Here is a 17,819-nt window from a genome sequence, read left to right as displayed (position 1 = left end):
TTATACCTGGGTGGTTGTGCTTCATAAGGTAGAACAGGGCCTGATGAAACAGAGATTGTATCTTAGCAATGGCATTCTTTTTATTCAGTCCCTTTCGGTCTGCAAAATAATATAAAAACACATCATGAATGTGGGTGATTAAGACGAAACCTGGAAATTTGAAAGTCTGCCATATATAAACAATTTCCTTTTTCATTACTTGTTCCATTTGTAAACTTGAAAAAGCATAAACTGCCTTCAAAATGAACCAAACTGCAAAGACCAATCTTTGACAAGGAAACCAATTCACCTGGACAAATAATAAGTACAGACGTAAAAAGACCGATCTCGCCATCTGTCAGCTTTAGTGGGTTGAACTGAGCAGCCACAAAGAAGAACTCATCCAAGAACTCCCCCATTGGCATTGCTTTTATGACATGCCTAAAAGCAAAAAACAGAAAATATTACAATTTTGACAAACCAAAGATCGAGGAAAGGCCTGCTAACAAAGTTGCAGTCTAAGCAATCTTCAATTTCTTAATAAATCACTTAACTAAAAGATAATATGGGGTGTTAAATTTTTTTTCAACTTTCAAGCAAAATCACACTTGCACATAATACATTTATATTTACTTATGTCTCCTGAAAAATAATAGGCCTGCTTAATGTCATAATCTGAGACATCAAGAACTGTAAGCATAAATTATCTTTTTTTGGCCTTTGTAAGTTTTCCTGTTTTTATTAAGTGTTCTATACAAAAGTTTCATTAAAAAAGAATTAAAAGCTACATCACATTCATTTCAGACATACTCAAACATTTCCTTCCCTATGACATACTCAAGATACGGAGGTACATGACATTCATTCTGACATCCTCAACTACTTCTGTGTACCTGCAATATCTGTCAGGTCTGCATCTACTGACTATATAAATATGTTTATCAATATTTCTTAACATGGGCACAACGCCTGTCACCAATACAGTGAAGGTTGGCTGTCCTAGGCTCAGCTCTCGTATCAGGCACACTGTTCTTTCTCTGCATGTGGCATCTGTCTGTAGGACTGAGTGCCTTGCCGCGATGTAGCCTTCCTTCCCTCCCCCCATTCCTTAACTTTGGTGTTTTTGTTATATCTGTAGCCATCCTATTTTTGTCAGTAACATCAGTTATGTTTATTTTCCCTCTCTAAACACTTAAGATTTGTTTAAAAAGCACTTTATCATATTTAAAACAGCCTAGCAGTATGGTGATAATGTAGACCAAAGACTCTAAAACTCGGAGATGTGCTAACCGTGGTGTTCGAACGGTGTGTGTTGGATCAAGCATGTCCTGGTTGTCTGGATCAACCAGCATAGAGAAGCGGGTCAACAGAACCTCAAAGGATCCTTGTTTAATGAGCTTAATCTGGTCCTCTTGGTCAATCTCCATGAAGCCTGTCACAAATCACAGATTTGTCATGCACTTATTCAGCCTTATACCCATCCATAGTTTTCTGAATATTTTCTGCTTAGAATATTTTAAACAGGCAAACTCTCTCACTGCCATTAGCCACTACATCTGATATTATTTCAATGTAAGAACAAATGTGTCTGCTTATTTGCAAGTCATCAAAATACATCCACAACATAGCTTCTAAGTAAAGAACAATATGTCACCTGGTAGCTTCTTGCAGAATTTTACCACTTTAGTAATTTCTGGCACCATAGAGGACACAAATTTCTGCCAGATGGATGTGGGACTGAGGGACAAAGAACTCAGGTCTGGCTGTAAGGCATTGAAATACACATGGGTTACTTTAGCAACATTCAGCAACTAGTATGAACGGGTTGCAAATAATCTACTGGATTTTTTTTTCCAATCTGGAACCATTGCTGCTATTCTTTTTCAAAGACAAATGTGAAAAGAATGTGATGTGGATACTTCTTTTTTATATGACCATTTCAGACCTGAAGATCCAACATGTTAAAAAACATCTGTGAAGGAATGCACAGTTCAAAACTAGAGATGACAAATGGTGACTGTTCTGCATCAAAGCTAATGCAAAGAGTTATTGTCATCATCTGACATTTAAAATTCACTAACACATCACTTTTCATGAAGACTAACTTCCTACAATAAAGCCAAGAGGTTTTTATGCAAGCAGTAACAAAAACAAGGTTAGTGGACGATGATTTTCAAGTTGTGAAGACAAGAAACTGTTTCACTGTAAGCACCAATCAACATTAGAAAGGACAGAGGCATTGTTTTACAATAATGTCAGAGATGACTAGCATAGATAGTATTATCAGCAAATGCTAGCTACAGAAAGGATGATGATTTAATGCACTCTACTGCACTCTGTAGGGATTCGGCAGACATGCAGACACACCTTATCACTGATCAAGCAACATTGATCATTCCAGAATAGGACATCTGCAATTCTGGAGCTTTTTTCATCTGTGGTGTCTTTTGTTTGTAATTAACTTCATACATCCTCTCTGTAAGTGTACTGCAAAGTGTGCAATCATGTTGTGCGTGCTCTCTCTCTATATATGTGTATACATGCATGTGTGGATGTACTGTATAAAGCATAGAGCAGCCACTTCACAAGAGAAGGATGGATTTTTTAAAAATCATCTATTTCTGAAGCATTTCTTTCTTCTGCTTGGAGTAACCACGCCCAGTAAATGAATATGTAAATTTGTAACATTGTTACTGGATGATGATGTTTTTATGGGTTCAGATCTGAACCATAAGTCTGGCATCTTGAATAGTGAAAAGGCAACGAAAGTTCTTTCAATCCACAAGACTTTCATATCCTAATTCTTCCATTTTATGTCTTTTATGTTGTGAAGCGCATAAAGCACACTTACCAGTGGAGAAATACATCAATTCTCTTTAGAAAAATAATGCTAATTTAATGCTTCGAAAGAAAATACCAAAATGTTTTGTAAAAAAAAAAAAAAAGCATAGAGGTTTCTTTAAAATACATATAAGTTTGTCAGTTATCAGAAAATATTCTGAATGAATTGTGCATAAAATAGTCCCTTCTCCTAAGATACAGAGCTGTTCAATTGGCTGACCCAAGCTACAGATCTGTTACAATACGAAAAGAGTTATGGGCTCTTTTCAGCACTCACCATATCTTTGTGAGTTTCAAACCTCTTGTTAGCCTCTGCTACGGCCTTGTAGGTATTGATGCTGGTGACAAGGTGTGCTTCAACCACAGCATCTGTCACCTGAAGGCAAACACATGAATGCCTTATGTACAAGCTAAAGTAGCCTTGTCAGTTGCAAATCACAAGTAACTGGGCCAGACGGGAGGGAAACTAAAGGAAAGACAGAATGTGGTGGTGTAAGGAGGAGAGTCTTGCATGGTGGAGGAAAAACTGCATGTCAAAGAACTGAGGATGTGAATGAGAGAACAAGTACCAGAAAGAGAAGTGAGAGAGACAGCAGTGGACAGAGCCGATGACAGTGGGTGCAAATATATATCTAACTCAAAAGATACTTCTTACAAACTGAAAAATATATCAAACACAAATGAAATGCCTTGTTTTCATATAGTGGCACCCCATTTAGTCTACTGCTTGCTAGCCGCTAGTGCTCAATAGCTCTACTGCCTCACACTTGCAGCCAGCTGTCTCTGATCATCTTCACACATCAGTCATCTAAATGGTATCTTCTATTTGCTAAGTACAATCACAATAAAGTTAAAGAGCTCTTTGCTAATCACAGACTATAGAACTGCTCTCACACTCCTTGTTCATTGCAGAATGCAAGTGGTTTCAGCTATTAGCTGATCATAAAACTCAAATGGTATCAGCTGTTAGCTGATAGTCACAACTGATCAATCCCAAATACAGAAAGTAAAAACTTCACTAAAATTGTCCAAAGCAAAATTCTGACTACATAAACATATAAATTTCATTATCCAAATTTCTTTTATTTTTCATGTTGATGAGAGCAATGATTTTCTTTCTCTCTCACACATACATTTTCTTCTTACAGAAAGAGAAATACCAAAAAGTCTCAAAGAACCTGTAATACTGTAAAAATAAAATTTATAATAAAAGCAAAAAGTGAACTTTGCATATATTAACAGAAAATGAAATGACTGGTCATGAATTTCATAAGCAATCATTCTGACCAATAGTCACTTCAAAAATTCCTTAACTTTTTGAAAGCAAAAAGGGATGCTGCTGACAGAAACCATATGGATCTACCAAGATATCTTGTCAGAATATGTGCAAACAATCACCCGTTTCTATTCACATGCAAGTGATATCTGAAGATGAACTGACCTGTTCTATCAACAGGCGCCGTGTCTCTGTAGGTACCTGCTTTACATCATCCATGATGGCTGCCACATCACAGGTGTAGTCAGAGTTCTCAGGCATGCCAGACATGAAGAAGGCAGCTGTCATTTCTGTGGGTGAGCCAGGCTCTGTTTTGAACTTAAGGGTGTTGTGGTTAGGGGACATATGCTGACAATCCCCAGAGTATGTCTTGAGCCTAATGGTGTTGAGGTTGTGTGATGAGGCTTGACAGGACTCAGGTTCTGTCTTTACAATGGTTATGATGGGTGACATGCTCTGAGCGTCTGCAGATGCCAGCTGCTGCTGCTGCTGTTGTTGAGGAGTCTGAGGATGTGGTGAAAGCAAAGAGCTAGAGGAATTGGTATTCATGTTGAGCTGCCCCAAGCCGTTCACACACAAAGTAGAATCGTTTATATTGTTGTTGCCACTGGCTGTGATAGGGATGCCAGCTGAAAGGGGTGAGCCAAAGGCTGCATCTGACATGGGGCTCGCAGCTGCTGACAAAGGGTCCACACTGCTGAGTGGGCTGTTCACAGCCTGCAAGTGAGAGAGGTCTGGTGAGGCATCTGCTGAGTTTTGCTGGCCACCGCTAGGTGGCGAAGGCAATAAATGGTCAAAAAGAAAACTGTCCATAGCACTCAGATTGCTGAGGTCAATGTATGACCCACCAGGACTGTGCAAGCTGGAGGGGGAATCCACACTGGAGAGCCCCCCACCTAATCCAGCTGGCGAGTCCAATGAAGATGTTGCTGGATCAGGTGTGCTCACTGGAAAGGATTGGTTCATGATTCCTGTCCCTGCAGCATCCACCATATGCTTTGTAGCATGACCTTTGTTTTGGGTGTTGCCTCCAGAAGCACTCCCTTTAGCATGCTCCTGGAAACTGGCCTTGGCAGCTGACAGGAAAGCTTCCATGAGCTCGGCTTTGAAGGTACCATTAGCCTGCAGGAGCTTCTGCAGCTCTGCCATCCGAAGGCGGTATAGTTCCTGCGGCGAGGGATACGGGGCAATGGGCAAGTTCCCCGTGTGACTTCGTGAACCACTGCTTCCATCTCCTCCGACTTCTTTTAGTCGTTTTGGCCGACGTCCAAGGCGAGAAGCTGCCCAAAGAAAAATAAATTAAACCTAAGACTTAAAAACTCAGTCTCATTACCATAAACCCAGTAACAAAAACAAAAAAAAAAAAAAAGCAAATGTATAACAGCAGAATGTGGATTGTAAGTGTACTTGTTTATTTAAAAATAACCTCACTTGTTCTCACGCAATGAAAACTTTACATTTCTTGGTTCTGCTAAGAAATAATATCAGCGATGGTTAAAGTGGATCACCATTTTTCATACGGTCTGAAATGTATTTGATATCTTCTCAGGTTTTTAAAAAAATGTAGCCAAGTATTTAAATAAGTGTTTTGCTGGGATATTTTTACTGAATGATGTATACGGTATAACAAATAAAATTAGTGTCACTTAACCCTTATAGCATGATGAACCATGATTGTGGCTTTGAAGGGGAAGGCAATTTTCATTCATTTTATTGCAAACATTAACCTTTCTTCTTGCAAAAAAATGTATAGGTGGTTTTATTTTTGGTCTAATGTTTAACCAAGAGCAGCAACAACAAACATTACCCACTGTTGTCTTCACTCTCTTCAGTTATTACCCATTGTCTTTGTAATACTTATACTTATATACAGTGCTATAAAGGTTAAGTACACTTTGGTACTATTTTTATCTCCAAATGTATATCAGTTTCTTTAATGTTTGCCATTAGCTTAAGGTTAATCTCTCTCACAAACACACACGCGCACACATTTTTCTTTAATTTTCAACATGAACTATCAAACGCGCACAAGGTTGGCAGACCAGAAAATCACCCTTAGTGCATGTGCATGCAAACAGGTAGGCGCACAAACTGAGCATGATCACCGGCGTGAACCGTGGAAATAAAGCCGCTCTGTGCAGTGCTCTCGAAACAGCTGACAACTCGGCCTTTGACCCCCGACCTGTAAAGTAGGTCAGGTGAGGAGCGCCCAATGGAGTGGGCCGGATAAAGTTCCGGTGGACGCGATTGGCTGGCGCCGGCAGCCGCCCACCATGCGAAGGCCGTATGACCATCAGCTGACTGCGGTATGCAGCTTGACTACTAGCTGTGGCCATGGCGGCTACAGATAACGGCCATGCGTCATTCCATAAACAAGTTTTCCAACATTGGAGTCCCTGAGGTGAAAGGGGGGAGGAGGCAGGGGTAGCTCCACCATCAGCTGTGAAGGTCGGGCAAGCGCTGCTGTACGTGCAACCACCCGCGTGCTGCCTGCAAGGACATGCAACAGGTTACCGCCGCGACAGACACGAGGCTGAGGTCACACTGCAGCCTCCAAGACCCGAGCTTGTGTGTGAATATAAAATGTCTCTCGTGAAGTCCGTCAAGCGTGAAGACAGACTAAACGATGGAGGCACTGCAATTACTGCAGTCCGTCGTGGAACTGCTGGCTACAACTTGTGACAGAAAAGCGCGAGGGAGACAACTGTGAGTGGTGCTCATGCTGCCAAGAGTTATTCTCCCGCACACCCAGTTTCTCTCAGCAACTTTCTCTTCCTCGTGTGAGGAAACATTCATCACAATTTGGACGACAAGGTTCGATAGTACGACATCGACATGCTTACATGGTATGGACACACTTACAGACACGCTAACATAGTATGGACACACATGGCATGGACACACTTACAGACACGCTAACATGGTATGGACACACTTACATGGCATAGACACACTTACAGACACGCTAACATAGTATGGACACACTTACGTGGTATAGACACACTTACAGACACGCTAACATAGTAAGGACACACTTACGTGGCATGGACACACTTACAGACACGCTTACATGGCAGCCCACTCGTGACAACAACAGCGAGCACCACTCACTACAAGGGCGAGGGATGCGTTTGTAATGGATGCTGTCCACAGGTTGCTAACTCTAGATGTACATGGTGTCAGTTTGTATTCGTGTTCCTAGCATTTCTGAGAAAACAATCCGTTGTCATTTGATGTCAGCGAGCCATCGAGCGCAAATTTAAAATGCAATTAATCCAAAAATTAACTCAAAATAGCACCAGGAAGCAGAAAGATGATTCTATCGTGTTAATCTGACAAAAGGGATCGGCTTTTATCAGGTGTCTGTCGAGTGTCGTGTAGGGCGGACAATAAGTGAATGTAAAATGTTTGCTGGAGCCAGAGAATTGTCTGCGTGCATCGTAGATATACGGGGGGAAACAAGTTAAACACTCGACTCAGTTCCTTGGACTGGTTAACGGAATGGTGCGTGTGTAAGTCTCCATTACATAAGATTTAAATAAATCGAATCAGCTGGAAAAAGTAGTCACCGAGCAGATTTGACATGGACTGTTTAATATAAAAGCTTGGTGAGTGCATGGGTTTTTTTTTAAAGTTTTTTTCCAAGTAAAATTCCTAAATGCATAATTTTTTCCAAGCCTGCTATGCATCTGTCCATAAAGCAAATAATGTTAAAAGCATCCAGAAATTCAACACATAATCGAATAGCAGAGTGGTTAGACAGCAGTAGCGTCCGAATCCGAAGGTTACACGTACGGATCGATTCCCGTGTCACCCTGAGAGCATTTCCAGTCGACTCAGCTGCCAGGAATGGGTGATTCACACGTTGCAATGTTTTCAAGAATTGCACGTTCAACATTGTATTTCGGAGGTAAGGGGGAATGTTACACTAGCCTAGCATCCTCCGAATAAAACAGCGAGCCCTGCAAGTTGTGACCACCTAAAACAGCAATGATAGCACCCCCCCTCATGACAAGTGTAGCTCCCCAACACCCGAAAGACGTGGAGGGTAAACCATTTTTACCCTTTACTTCTTTTATGTTTTATATTATAATTTTTATAATCAGTAATGGATAATTTCGTGTATATATTTCTCAGACTAATTTTATTTTTGAAACCGGATGTTTTAATCAATTGTTAATGTATTAAAAAATTCTTTACCTAGGTTTCGTTTGTCTGCTCAAACTAAACTGAAACATTTTAGTTGAAAGTAAGCTTTTATATCCTGTCAATAACATCCTGAATCAGCTATAAAAACAATGTGGTCACTGTTTAAATGGACTCTATGAGATGAAACTTTCATTTTTTAAAAATAATACCGTTCTAACAGTTCTGTTCACTGTCGACACTATTTAAATAATGATTAATGATGTGCTTATTTCAGAACGGAACTGATTGCCAAGCTTCAGCAACGGCATTAGATGAGGTTTAACAAAAATTCAAAGAAAAAAATCAAATAAAAACGAGACTTCTTTAATATCGAGCATTAAAATGTAATTGTTGAATATGTTGTTACCCGCATTGTGCAGACAACTGATGGAGTTTAGGTGTGTGATTAATGACAATGACATGTCTGGTATGATTGCACACTATTCTACTCATGCTGATGTTGAACTCTCGTCACTAGTGTTTATAGTTTCATTGCTACAAGTTCACATCATCATGATAATGTCGATCAACTGATACAACTAAACACTGCCGAGTACTTCAATACGAAGATGGTAAGTCACACATGTATTGCTTTACACACACACACAAATATATCTATATATACTCTTGTCTGTTGTGATATCCTTTCATCTCTGTATATTTTCAAACACCGGTGGGTCTCTCACCCATCGTGCATACTGACTGCTCGAGGCAACAATCTGTCTGCTTGCTGCACAAAATGTCGGCTCATGGCCAGCGTATCACGTGACCCTTCACCATCAAAACAATGGATTCCAGATAAAAACAGCTTTGATAAACGATCGCAAATACACAGAGTCTGAACAATAAATAACCTGTTTATTTCTGCCCGTATATAACACACACACACAAACACTTGTGGGTGAGGGTGATGGAAGAGAAAGAAAGAAGAAGAGTGGTAAAAGAGAAAGAAAAAGTAAACAGCAATAAAGACACATTGTGCCTGTAGTATGGTTACCCTTACAGTGTATGTATGTCTCGCACCCACATTGCCAAACCATGCACGTACCCACGATGTTGATAAGAAGCCAGGCTCCTCGTCGATCGTTAACTTTTTCCCTCTCATCGCCTACCCGCAGGGCTTAAAAAAAACAAAACAAAACAAAACCAAAAAAGATTACCCCCCTCCTCCCACTAAAAAACCAAACCGTACACAATAACTCAAACTCCAGAGTATCGAAAACCGCAAAAAACATATATATATATAGGTATTCCTCGCTTTCGAGAGTTCGTTTAACAGCACTTCATGTTTATGAAGGACCCGCGTTAGCACCTGCTGCAGCTAACGGACAGAAAATTCAAAAAGGGATAATCACCGATTTTTTAACCACGGATAAAATGGGGGAAGGGGAGAGAAAAAAGTGAAAACAGCGTTTGGCGTTTGTTTTGTAGCTTATTCAAGTCCCTCGTGAGTAGAACTACATCGTTCATACATTATTTGTGTACTTTTTACAGGCTGTGTATTAATCATATCATTCCTGCTTTATTCTATTTTAGGTTCTGTGTAGGATTGGAAATTGTTTTTTGTTGGGGGGGGAGAGGTGAGGGGTAAGATCGTGGAAGGCATAAATACCTTCCCCTGTATAAATTAATAGTAATTGCTTCTTCGCTTGACGCCAGTTCGGCTTACGACAGGTTTCATAGGCGCGCTCTACTTTTCAGATAACGGTGGCGGAGATGTTTTACGACTTCGACACGCTCTCTCCTCGCAACACTCCACCGTTTAACTGCAAAAAAAACAAAACAAAAAAAAAAACCCCCCAAAAACAAGAAACACACGACGCATCTTTTAGTGATACATTTTGTGAGATGACATCACACGGTGAGAGTGAGAGAGCCCCTTGACATCCAATGCCCCTCCATTATGACTCCTTTGATAGCTGCGCTACTGAGGCTGTAAGTAGAGGGCGACAGACAGCAGCAGACATAACTGCGCCTCCAGACCCTCGGCTACAAAACAGCATGTCCTCGTTACACGTCACAGCCTGTAATGGAGGAGCAGGGGTGGTAGTGGCTACCCGCCTTCACACATTCACACCCTGTCTGCCACACCACAACGCCGCACACCCGTCAGCAAGGTGGAGGACTTGTCTCCCTTACAGCAGGCAGGCTGGTTTATCGCTCTTGGCCCCCTAGGTGACGGGTGGCTTGAAAGGATCCACATGCTTGACTGAGTCTCACAAAGAACGGGGGCAGTCAAGCAGTGCTAAGCGGTTGTTAGCACAATACAGAGGTCCTGAGTTCAGATCTTATGTCTGCCATGACGTTCCTTCTCGGCAGGATAGGCACATAAACCCTCGTTACAACCGACAGGTCACACACAGACATCAACGCTAAAACAAGGGCTCAGTTTTTTCTGATTGTGTTTCTGAAAGGGAGATGCTGGCGGTGGAAGGGTGGCATGCAAGTCCATATATCCAGTGAGAGGTCGTGAGAACTATTATCGATATATCACTCGCTTCGTTTAACCCCTAGTCCCTCACTGCACAAACCTCTAGTCACACTACGGTTGTCACCAACCTGTAGTCACAATACTGTTGTCACAATGCAGTCACAAAACTGAGCGCCTCACGATGCAGCTGACACTGAACTCTACTCACGATGCAGTCGTCATTGCACTGACTAGATGCTGACTACCCCTACCCCCGACACACCCACACAAACATTTAAAGCAGGACGATGTCGTCCACGTACAAACAGAGAAGCGCCCCAAAGGTGTGCGGACATCTCCACAGCAGCACATGCAGCAGCAGGAAGCACACCCAGGTGCCTGAGATACCCGAGGGTCGTAACACCGTCTACAGACAGACGACACCCAGACACGGCCTTCATACACACCTCTGCCTGCAGATCATCACCGTTGCTTTGCTGGCTCTACAACACCCTCACTCATAAAAAAAAAACCATGGTGTAGGGGGGTATTATCACTACAGAGGATCCCTCGGCCCGCGATTACCTTCAAACTATCACGATTAATTTTTTTCCCTCTGCAAGATAAGCTGCAATCGCCAGATACAGAAGCCATGCTTCGGCGGGTGAGGCGAGCAGGGTTTGGGCCAGACAGCCGCGCCGCAGTCTTCAACACAAGATCCACCCTTGTTATCTGCTCATCATTTCCTCTACCCACACTAACCAACCCTGTTTCATCGTTACCCTATGTGGCCTGTCTTCATGATGTGCCCTCGGGGTCTGCCTCGTCTACCCGACACAATCGTTCCACTTGTTGTGCTGAGTGGGCTGTTTATGCTCTGTCTTTGCCGTCTGAACTATCTGACCTTTGAATGCAATATCCCTTTTTGTGGTACCTAGGTTCTGTTTGCTGCCTCAGATCAGGTGAACCTTTAGCCCGCTTAAATAAATCCCCGACTCCAATCTCTCAGGCGTCGCCACCCTACAGGTGAGCACCGAGAGACGACACCGCGGCTTCATTCAAAGCTGAGATCCGCTCTCGTTTCGTCAATAGCCCCGATGAGAAAATAAAAACTTCGCCACAGGGATCTCGACCCCCTATCTTTGGCCTTTTCAAGTGTTACGGGTGCATGGTATTGACTGTACGGCGGTGCAGAAAGGGCGCGGTCAACAGGCAGGGCAGTGACGGTGGTGTAGGTCACACCTGTGTAGGTAAGTACACATTCCTGTAAACCAACAACAACAACAACAACCGCTGTCACAGAGCGACGTCAACATGTGAGTAATGTGGGTACAGTCAAAGGTCAGCAACGCATCTATCGAAGGCCAAGGTATTAGTCAATAAGATAATCGTTAAACGTCAATAAAGTTTCCCTCGGTAAACAAGACCACACACGCACGCGCTACCTGCATGTGACGTGCTCGGCGCCACTGGTGACGTATACACGGGTCCACTTCACGAGGTGGTACATCAGACAAAAAACAGTTTACGAGGCGTTTTTACTCTCATTTTATTTACTTGCCCCGTGGAAGCACCGACCTGCATCAACAGCTGACAGATCTTTGTTGCTGATAAACATTGTGATAAACATTGTGGAACAAAAACCAAATTATTACCGACTGCACAGCGAGCGCAGACAGACAGTCGGGGACAGAGCGAGGCAGGCCCCCTCGCCAATGCCTGGCCTTGACCAGCAGCACCAGTCGCAACCGATCAACGACAACTTCTGTCCTCAGGTCCTGGCGGAGATGGAGGGGAGGAGAGGAGGAGAGAGAGAGAGATGGATGTTTCAAGCCGAGTCAGCAACTAAGACCAGCATCCTGAGGGAGACCACCCTCAGTCCTTTATCGTGCTCTCGTCAAGTTTACTTGAACTGTAACCGTTCCCGCAACTTTTTTGGTGTGGCCGTTGTAAGAACAAACGAGTTCCGCATGCGTGGGCTCCCTTCCCCTTAACTCTCTCCCTCCTTCCACGCTTGAAGAATCACTACAGCAGCCTGCCTCGTAAGGTCAAAGACCATCTGCAGCAGCGACTGCCATGCTGGGCACCATCACCATCACAGTTACCAGCTGCAGCAGCCACCAGCCCCCGACACCTCACGCACGAGCTCTCTCTCTCTGTCGCGCGCGCGTTTTAGAGAAAGCGAGCGAACGAGTTGAGCACTCCTGTTATCGAGCATCTCTTGGTATTATGGATATTTTCAGGTTACCTAACAAAGAAGCCAAAAAAAAAAAAAAGACATTTTCAAAAGACAAAGAAACGGAGCTGCAGATGGAAAAACAGAATGGTGGATGGTGAGAGGGTCTGGGGGGAAGAGAGTGGGGAACAATAGGTGGGGGGTCGGGGTGAAGAGGGGTGATGGTGGTGGCATTGTTTAGAATCTGGCTTGTTTTTTAAGCTGAATACCACTTTGCTAATATGTTGTTGGGGCTAGAAGGAGGAAATCGTCGAGAAAAGGATAAACACACTTTTGACCTGCGATGGACGTCATCAAGCCCTAAAAACGGGGAGGAAAAGCGTTTCTTGTCAGAAGTATGAACCCTATTTTCAGTGAACGAGTTAAACAAACTTTTTGTTCAAACTACATTAGGAGATATTCTCTTGCTTTTCCTGGAGAGCTCACCTTTCATCTCTCTGCCACACAGGGCATCGTCACCTACCTCCCATTAAAAAAGGCTTAATATCAAGGCAGCTTGTTACATTTTTGATCAGTCTGATCATGCTTCCGCTTCTGCAAATAGCACGAGAACAGAGAGAACACTGCAAGACCCTCGACACATCTTCAGTGAAAGGGACGTCTTGAGCTCCCCCTCGCCTGCCCCTCCTCTTTCCTGACACTCTGACATTTATCTAATATCTACATCTCAAGTTCTCCCATGCCCTATGTTCTACAGATTTTCTTGTATGGAGCATCGCCGCTAACCGCCTCCATATGTACATACGGGTGTCTCCCACACAGCAACAAAGACTGCGCTTGAAGCGACATTCAGCGTTTCGTCTGTACGGTGACTTGGACCATCGTGCCACTCACACTTTATGCTGAGATTTAACGAGCACACACTAGCACATGTGTTATTTTGATTTACAGAGCTGTTTCCTCTGCAGATAACATGATCTTAAAATGCACACATCCATTGAAAAAGTTTTCTTTTAAAATAAAAAACCCGCTCTTATTCCACAGTCTAATTTTAGAATCAGTGAAAAGAATCAGGCCAGAAAGAAAAGTACCAAAAGAACCGTTCTGATGTCACGTGGTCTAAGTCATCTTTTATCGAAATGTTGTGCTGTTGATAAAGGTTATAGTGTGAGTTAGCAGATACACGCACGATGCAGCTCAGCAGGCTGAAACATATGGATCCTCTGCCCCTGTCCATCACAGCGCTCGTGTTTGACCTGAGTTGACCCCAGAGACCTGTGAGGTCACACAAGCTGCTGCCGTGGCCCCCCGAGACGTGGATACAGTATTGTCACAGTATTGTTGTCATGAACTGTAACATGTGAGGATGTGACTGTATTGTCACGATGTCATTATACCGTCACGGTGTCAGTGTGTAGTATGACGAGTCACCGGACTGTCACGGTGTCAGTATGTTGTACTGTGACGTGTCACTGGACTGTCACGGTGTCAGTATGTACTATGACGAGTCACCGGACTGTCAAGGTGTCAGTATGTTGTCTGTGATGTACTGTTGACAAGGTGTTGTGCCATGTTGTGCTGGTGCCAGGATGGAAGTCCACCAACCGTTCAGTCGTGCGTCATCCATAACCATGGCAGCCTGGAGTGAGCGAGAGGCCATACACCAGCATCCCAAAGTGACCGATCGTGTAACCGTCTTTGCTTTACTGCACCTTGATCTTTAAGTTTGGTTTTCAAGGCTGCTAAAAATAAACACAAACACCCTTGTAGCTGCGCCTGCACTTAAGAGCGAAAACTTATCCAGATGTTTGAGATTAGACAACCAAGACATTTCCCCCGACAACACTGTTTTTGTTGTGAGGTTCATGTCACGAGCTAATTGAATTTGCATAGATCATAGCAAGGCTGCAACAGGTGTTGTTTTCGGAAACATGCTACAGATAAACAAAAAAAAAAAAAAAAAAAAAAGAGAAAGAAAAAAAAGCGATGGGCCCGGTAGGTTTGTCACCTGGCTAGCACCTTCACCTCAACAGGAGAAAAATTAGGAGAAAATGTAAAATACCCGATGGAAAAGGGGGTGGAGCAGCCGACAGGGAGGCAGGCCAGCATCTGTAAGTGTGAACTGACTTGGGGTGGACAGGGTGGCGGCGACAACTCCTCTCGGTAAGGGGAGCGAAGCCGCGTGACCGGGAAATCAATCAGAATGTGATCAATCATGCGGCCACACGACACCATGACAGTTTCAAGCGAACGCGGTTATTTTCTCGTGCAGCACACAGAAATCTGCACAAAAAAAAAAAAAAAAAAAAAAAAAAGAAAGAAAAAAGAAAAAAAGAGATGTATTTTAGTGAGAAGAAGTTCAGGTCAACGAGGAATCCATACAAATCTGATTAAAATTTTACAGCGTGTGCGTGCGCGCGCCAGCTCACGTGCGCGATTCTATTTGCAGCAAATACTCGAAAAACCAAACTTCCCTCATTACCACCCTCCCACCCCGCGGAAATAAACAGCAACACTTTCTGAACTGGAATTCTGTCAGGGGGCCTGAAGTCGACTGTGTTTTGCACGGGTAAAGACCAGCAGCGGCCATCATAAAGTCATCTGTCAACAATAACTGAATGTTTGTGGCCAGTAATAGCATTCTCGCCCAACACTCGGCTGAGAAACATGCTGACTACAACTGCTGACAACGGTCATTCCTACAGATTGTGGTTAATAGTTCCACAACTGCTGGCAGGGATCGTTCCTACTGAGACTAATAAGACTGAACACGCACCGTTCACACTGAAAGTTGTTTGTTTGTGGACTACCCTGTAACAGCTTCAATACCAAGGCACCAACTGGTAGTTTGCTGGTATTTGGGGGTACACTATGCACCCCAGTCGGGTAGGCACCCATATCTGTCCCTGATTGGCTCAAAAGTCTGTGGCCTCTGTGACAGTTGCTTGCAGGTCCCACCCCCTCCTCCAAACTGTAGTCAGTGGCTATGGGGTGGGATATGAGATGAATGTCGGGTGAAGGTCCGGACAACCTGTACAATTTATCTAGTTACAAAAAGGTTTTTTCTCTGTTGGCGGTAAGCAGCTGGGTAAGCACCTCGCCGTGTGCCACCAACGTTGCCAGCTACAGGCCGGCTGCTGTCGCCACGTGGCGGCAGGAACAGATGCACGCACATGCGAGATCGAGAGACAGAGAGTTAGGACACTCGGTAACACAGACCACCACACTGTTACTCAACCGACTCGGTAACACAGACCCACACACTTACAGACCACTACTTACACTGTGCTGCTCAATCTTGAGTTAGGTGCGATGTACTGGGATGGCAGACACGGATAGAAGACAATGGAACCCCGAGGGTATCACGGATCGAAGACAATGGAACCCCGAAGGTATCCAGTGTTTCCCATACGTAAAACGCAGCTGGTTTTCACGCCCTTTCCCAACCCCAACCCCAACCCAATAAAATTAATAGAAGGGAAGGGGTCTATCTATCGGACTAAAACAACAACCCATCAACGCACATGTGTCAATCATATCACAATCTAATGTCAATAAACTGATTTAATTATTAGTGTCCTGTATGTGTCAAGCTGTCAACGATGTTTAATAACAGGTAATGGCGAAATATCGGCTTTCATGAGTCTGTCTTATGTGATGATACCGCCACCTGAACTCTTTAGTTTCCAGACTCTTGCCACATCGTCAATGTTTTCAGCCTCCCGGGAAAAATCTTGATGATATCTGGATTTTGCTTGCGATGGGAATCTCTGGGCTTGTATGTCAACAGAAAAGCGAGATTCTTTGCCTCGGATGCCAACGATAAGACGACTCAACCTTTCTAAAGGGTTTAGACCAGTAGTTCTTAACCTTGTTTGAGGTACCGAACCCACTCACCGAACCTCTAGGGTTCGATCGAACCCCGTTAAGAACCACTGGTTTAGACCAAGGGTCGAGGGGAACGACCGGAAGGCGGGCCATATACGACCCGCGAAATCATTTTTCTCCATTAACCCTCCAAGGCAACTGCAAATCTCAGTAAATGGAGCTTCTATCATAGCAACATATATGTATATTAAACGCAGCGCTTTACAAGACTTATCCCAGCAGCACAGGAAATGGGGGGATGTCATGAGTATCCGGGAGGCATGTGGCCCTATGGCGAAAATGCGAAATGGCTTTTGCTGGGACCCAGGTCAGTTTTACCTGAGAGTGGTGCCCTTATGTTCCTCCCCCTTCATGTATATCTAATATACTAGATGCAGCCCAGATGTCATAGATATGTATCACATGGTTTCCAGATGTCATACATCTCACATGGTTCCCAGATGTCATACAGGAACGCTTTTGGAAAAAAAAAGTTTCTAAATTTGCTTCATTAAAACAGGTTTTAAGTTTTAGACAAGTGTCGTGCTACTGGCCCCTGGTCCAACCCTGCCCTTCTGTTTGTGGCCAACTGACACTGTTCTCACCTTTTGTGAACGTGCATGAGTGTGTGTGTGACAGAGAGAAAGCACGAGTGAGGAAAAGTAGAGAGAAGACAGTGTGAAATTCACAGTATGTGACAATATGAGTTACTCGAAAGCCGAGACTAAGGCGTGACTGAGAGCCCTCGTCGCAGTACAGCCTTGAAGCAGAGCTCACCCGTCCATCTCAAGTTGTTTACATAGAGAGGTTGTATCTGAAATCGCAGCTGTCGGGCCTTCTACACACAGGCGAATCTATCTCGTGGAGGGCGGGTGGAGTGCTGCACCTTTTGTCCATCAATTAACAGCTGTTTCCCTCATCCCCTGTCTTAGTGCCTAGTAGTTCTAACAGATCAATCAGCAGGGCCGATAACACCATCGTTAGCGCGGCGCTGGTGTCGACAGCGCCTGTCGCCACAGCCAACACCTGCTCGAAAGGAGAAACGTGGGTACTTAAGGTCTGTCGTCTGAGTCTCTCACCTT

At 43.8% G+C, this 17,819-nt stretch overlaps 1 protein-coding gene across 4 annotated transcripts in view; it reads right to left on the bottom strand.

Moving 5' to 3' along the window:
* The window catches only part of LOC112571433 (nuclear receptor subfamily 1 group D member 2-like), a 50,059-nt gene that overhangs the window by 11,384 nt on the left and 20,856 nt on the right, over positions 1-17,819 (bottom strand). For all 4 annotated transcript variants that reach the window (XM_025250405.1, XM_025250404.1, XM_025250403.1 and 1 more), the window contains exons 4-9: positions 4,262-5,376; positions 3,098-3,196; positions 1,634-1,742; positions 1,270-1,411; positions 290-420; positions 7-99 (exon numbers count right to left, since the gene is read on the bottom strand). In XM_025250405.1, the coding sequence (XP_025106190.1) occupies positions 7-99; positions 290-420; positions 1,270-1,411; positions 1,634-1,742; positions 3,098-3,196; positions 4,262-5,376 (1,689 nt within the window). The remainder of the gene's footprint in view (positions 1-6; positions 100-289; positions 421-1,269; positions 1,412-1,633; positions 1,743-3,097; positions 3,197-4,261; positions 5,377-17,819) is intronic.

This window comes from Pomacea canaliculata, linkage group LG9 (assembly GCF_003073045.1).
Source record: "Pomacea canaliculata isolate SZHN2017 linkage group LG9, ASM307304v1, whole genome shotgun sequence".
Taxonomy (NCBI): domain Eukaryota; kingdom Metazoa; phylum Mollusca; class Gastropoda; order Architaenioglossa; family Ampullariidae; genus Pomacea; species Pomacea canaliculata.
This window is presented reverse-complemented; position numbering and strand designations above follow the sequence as displayed.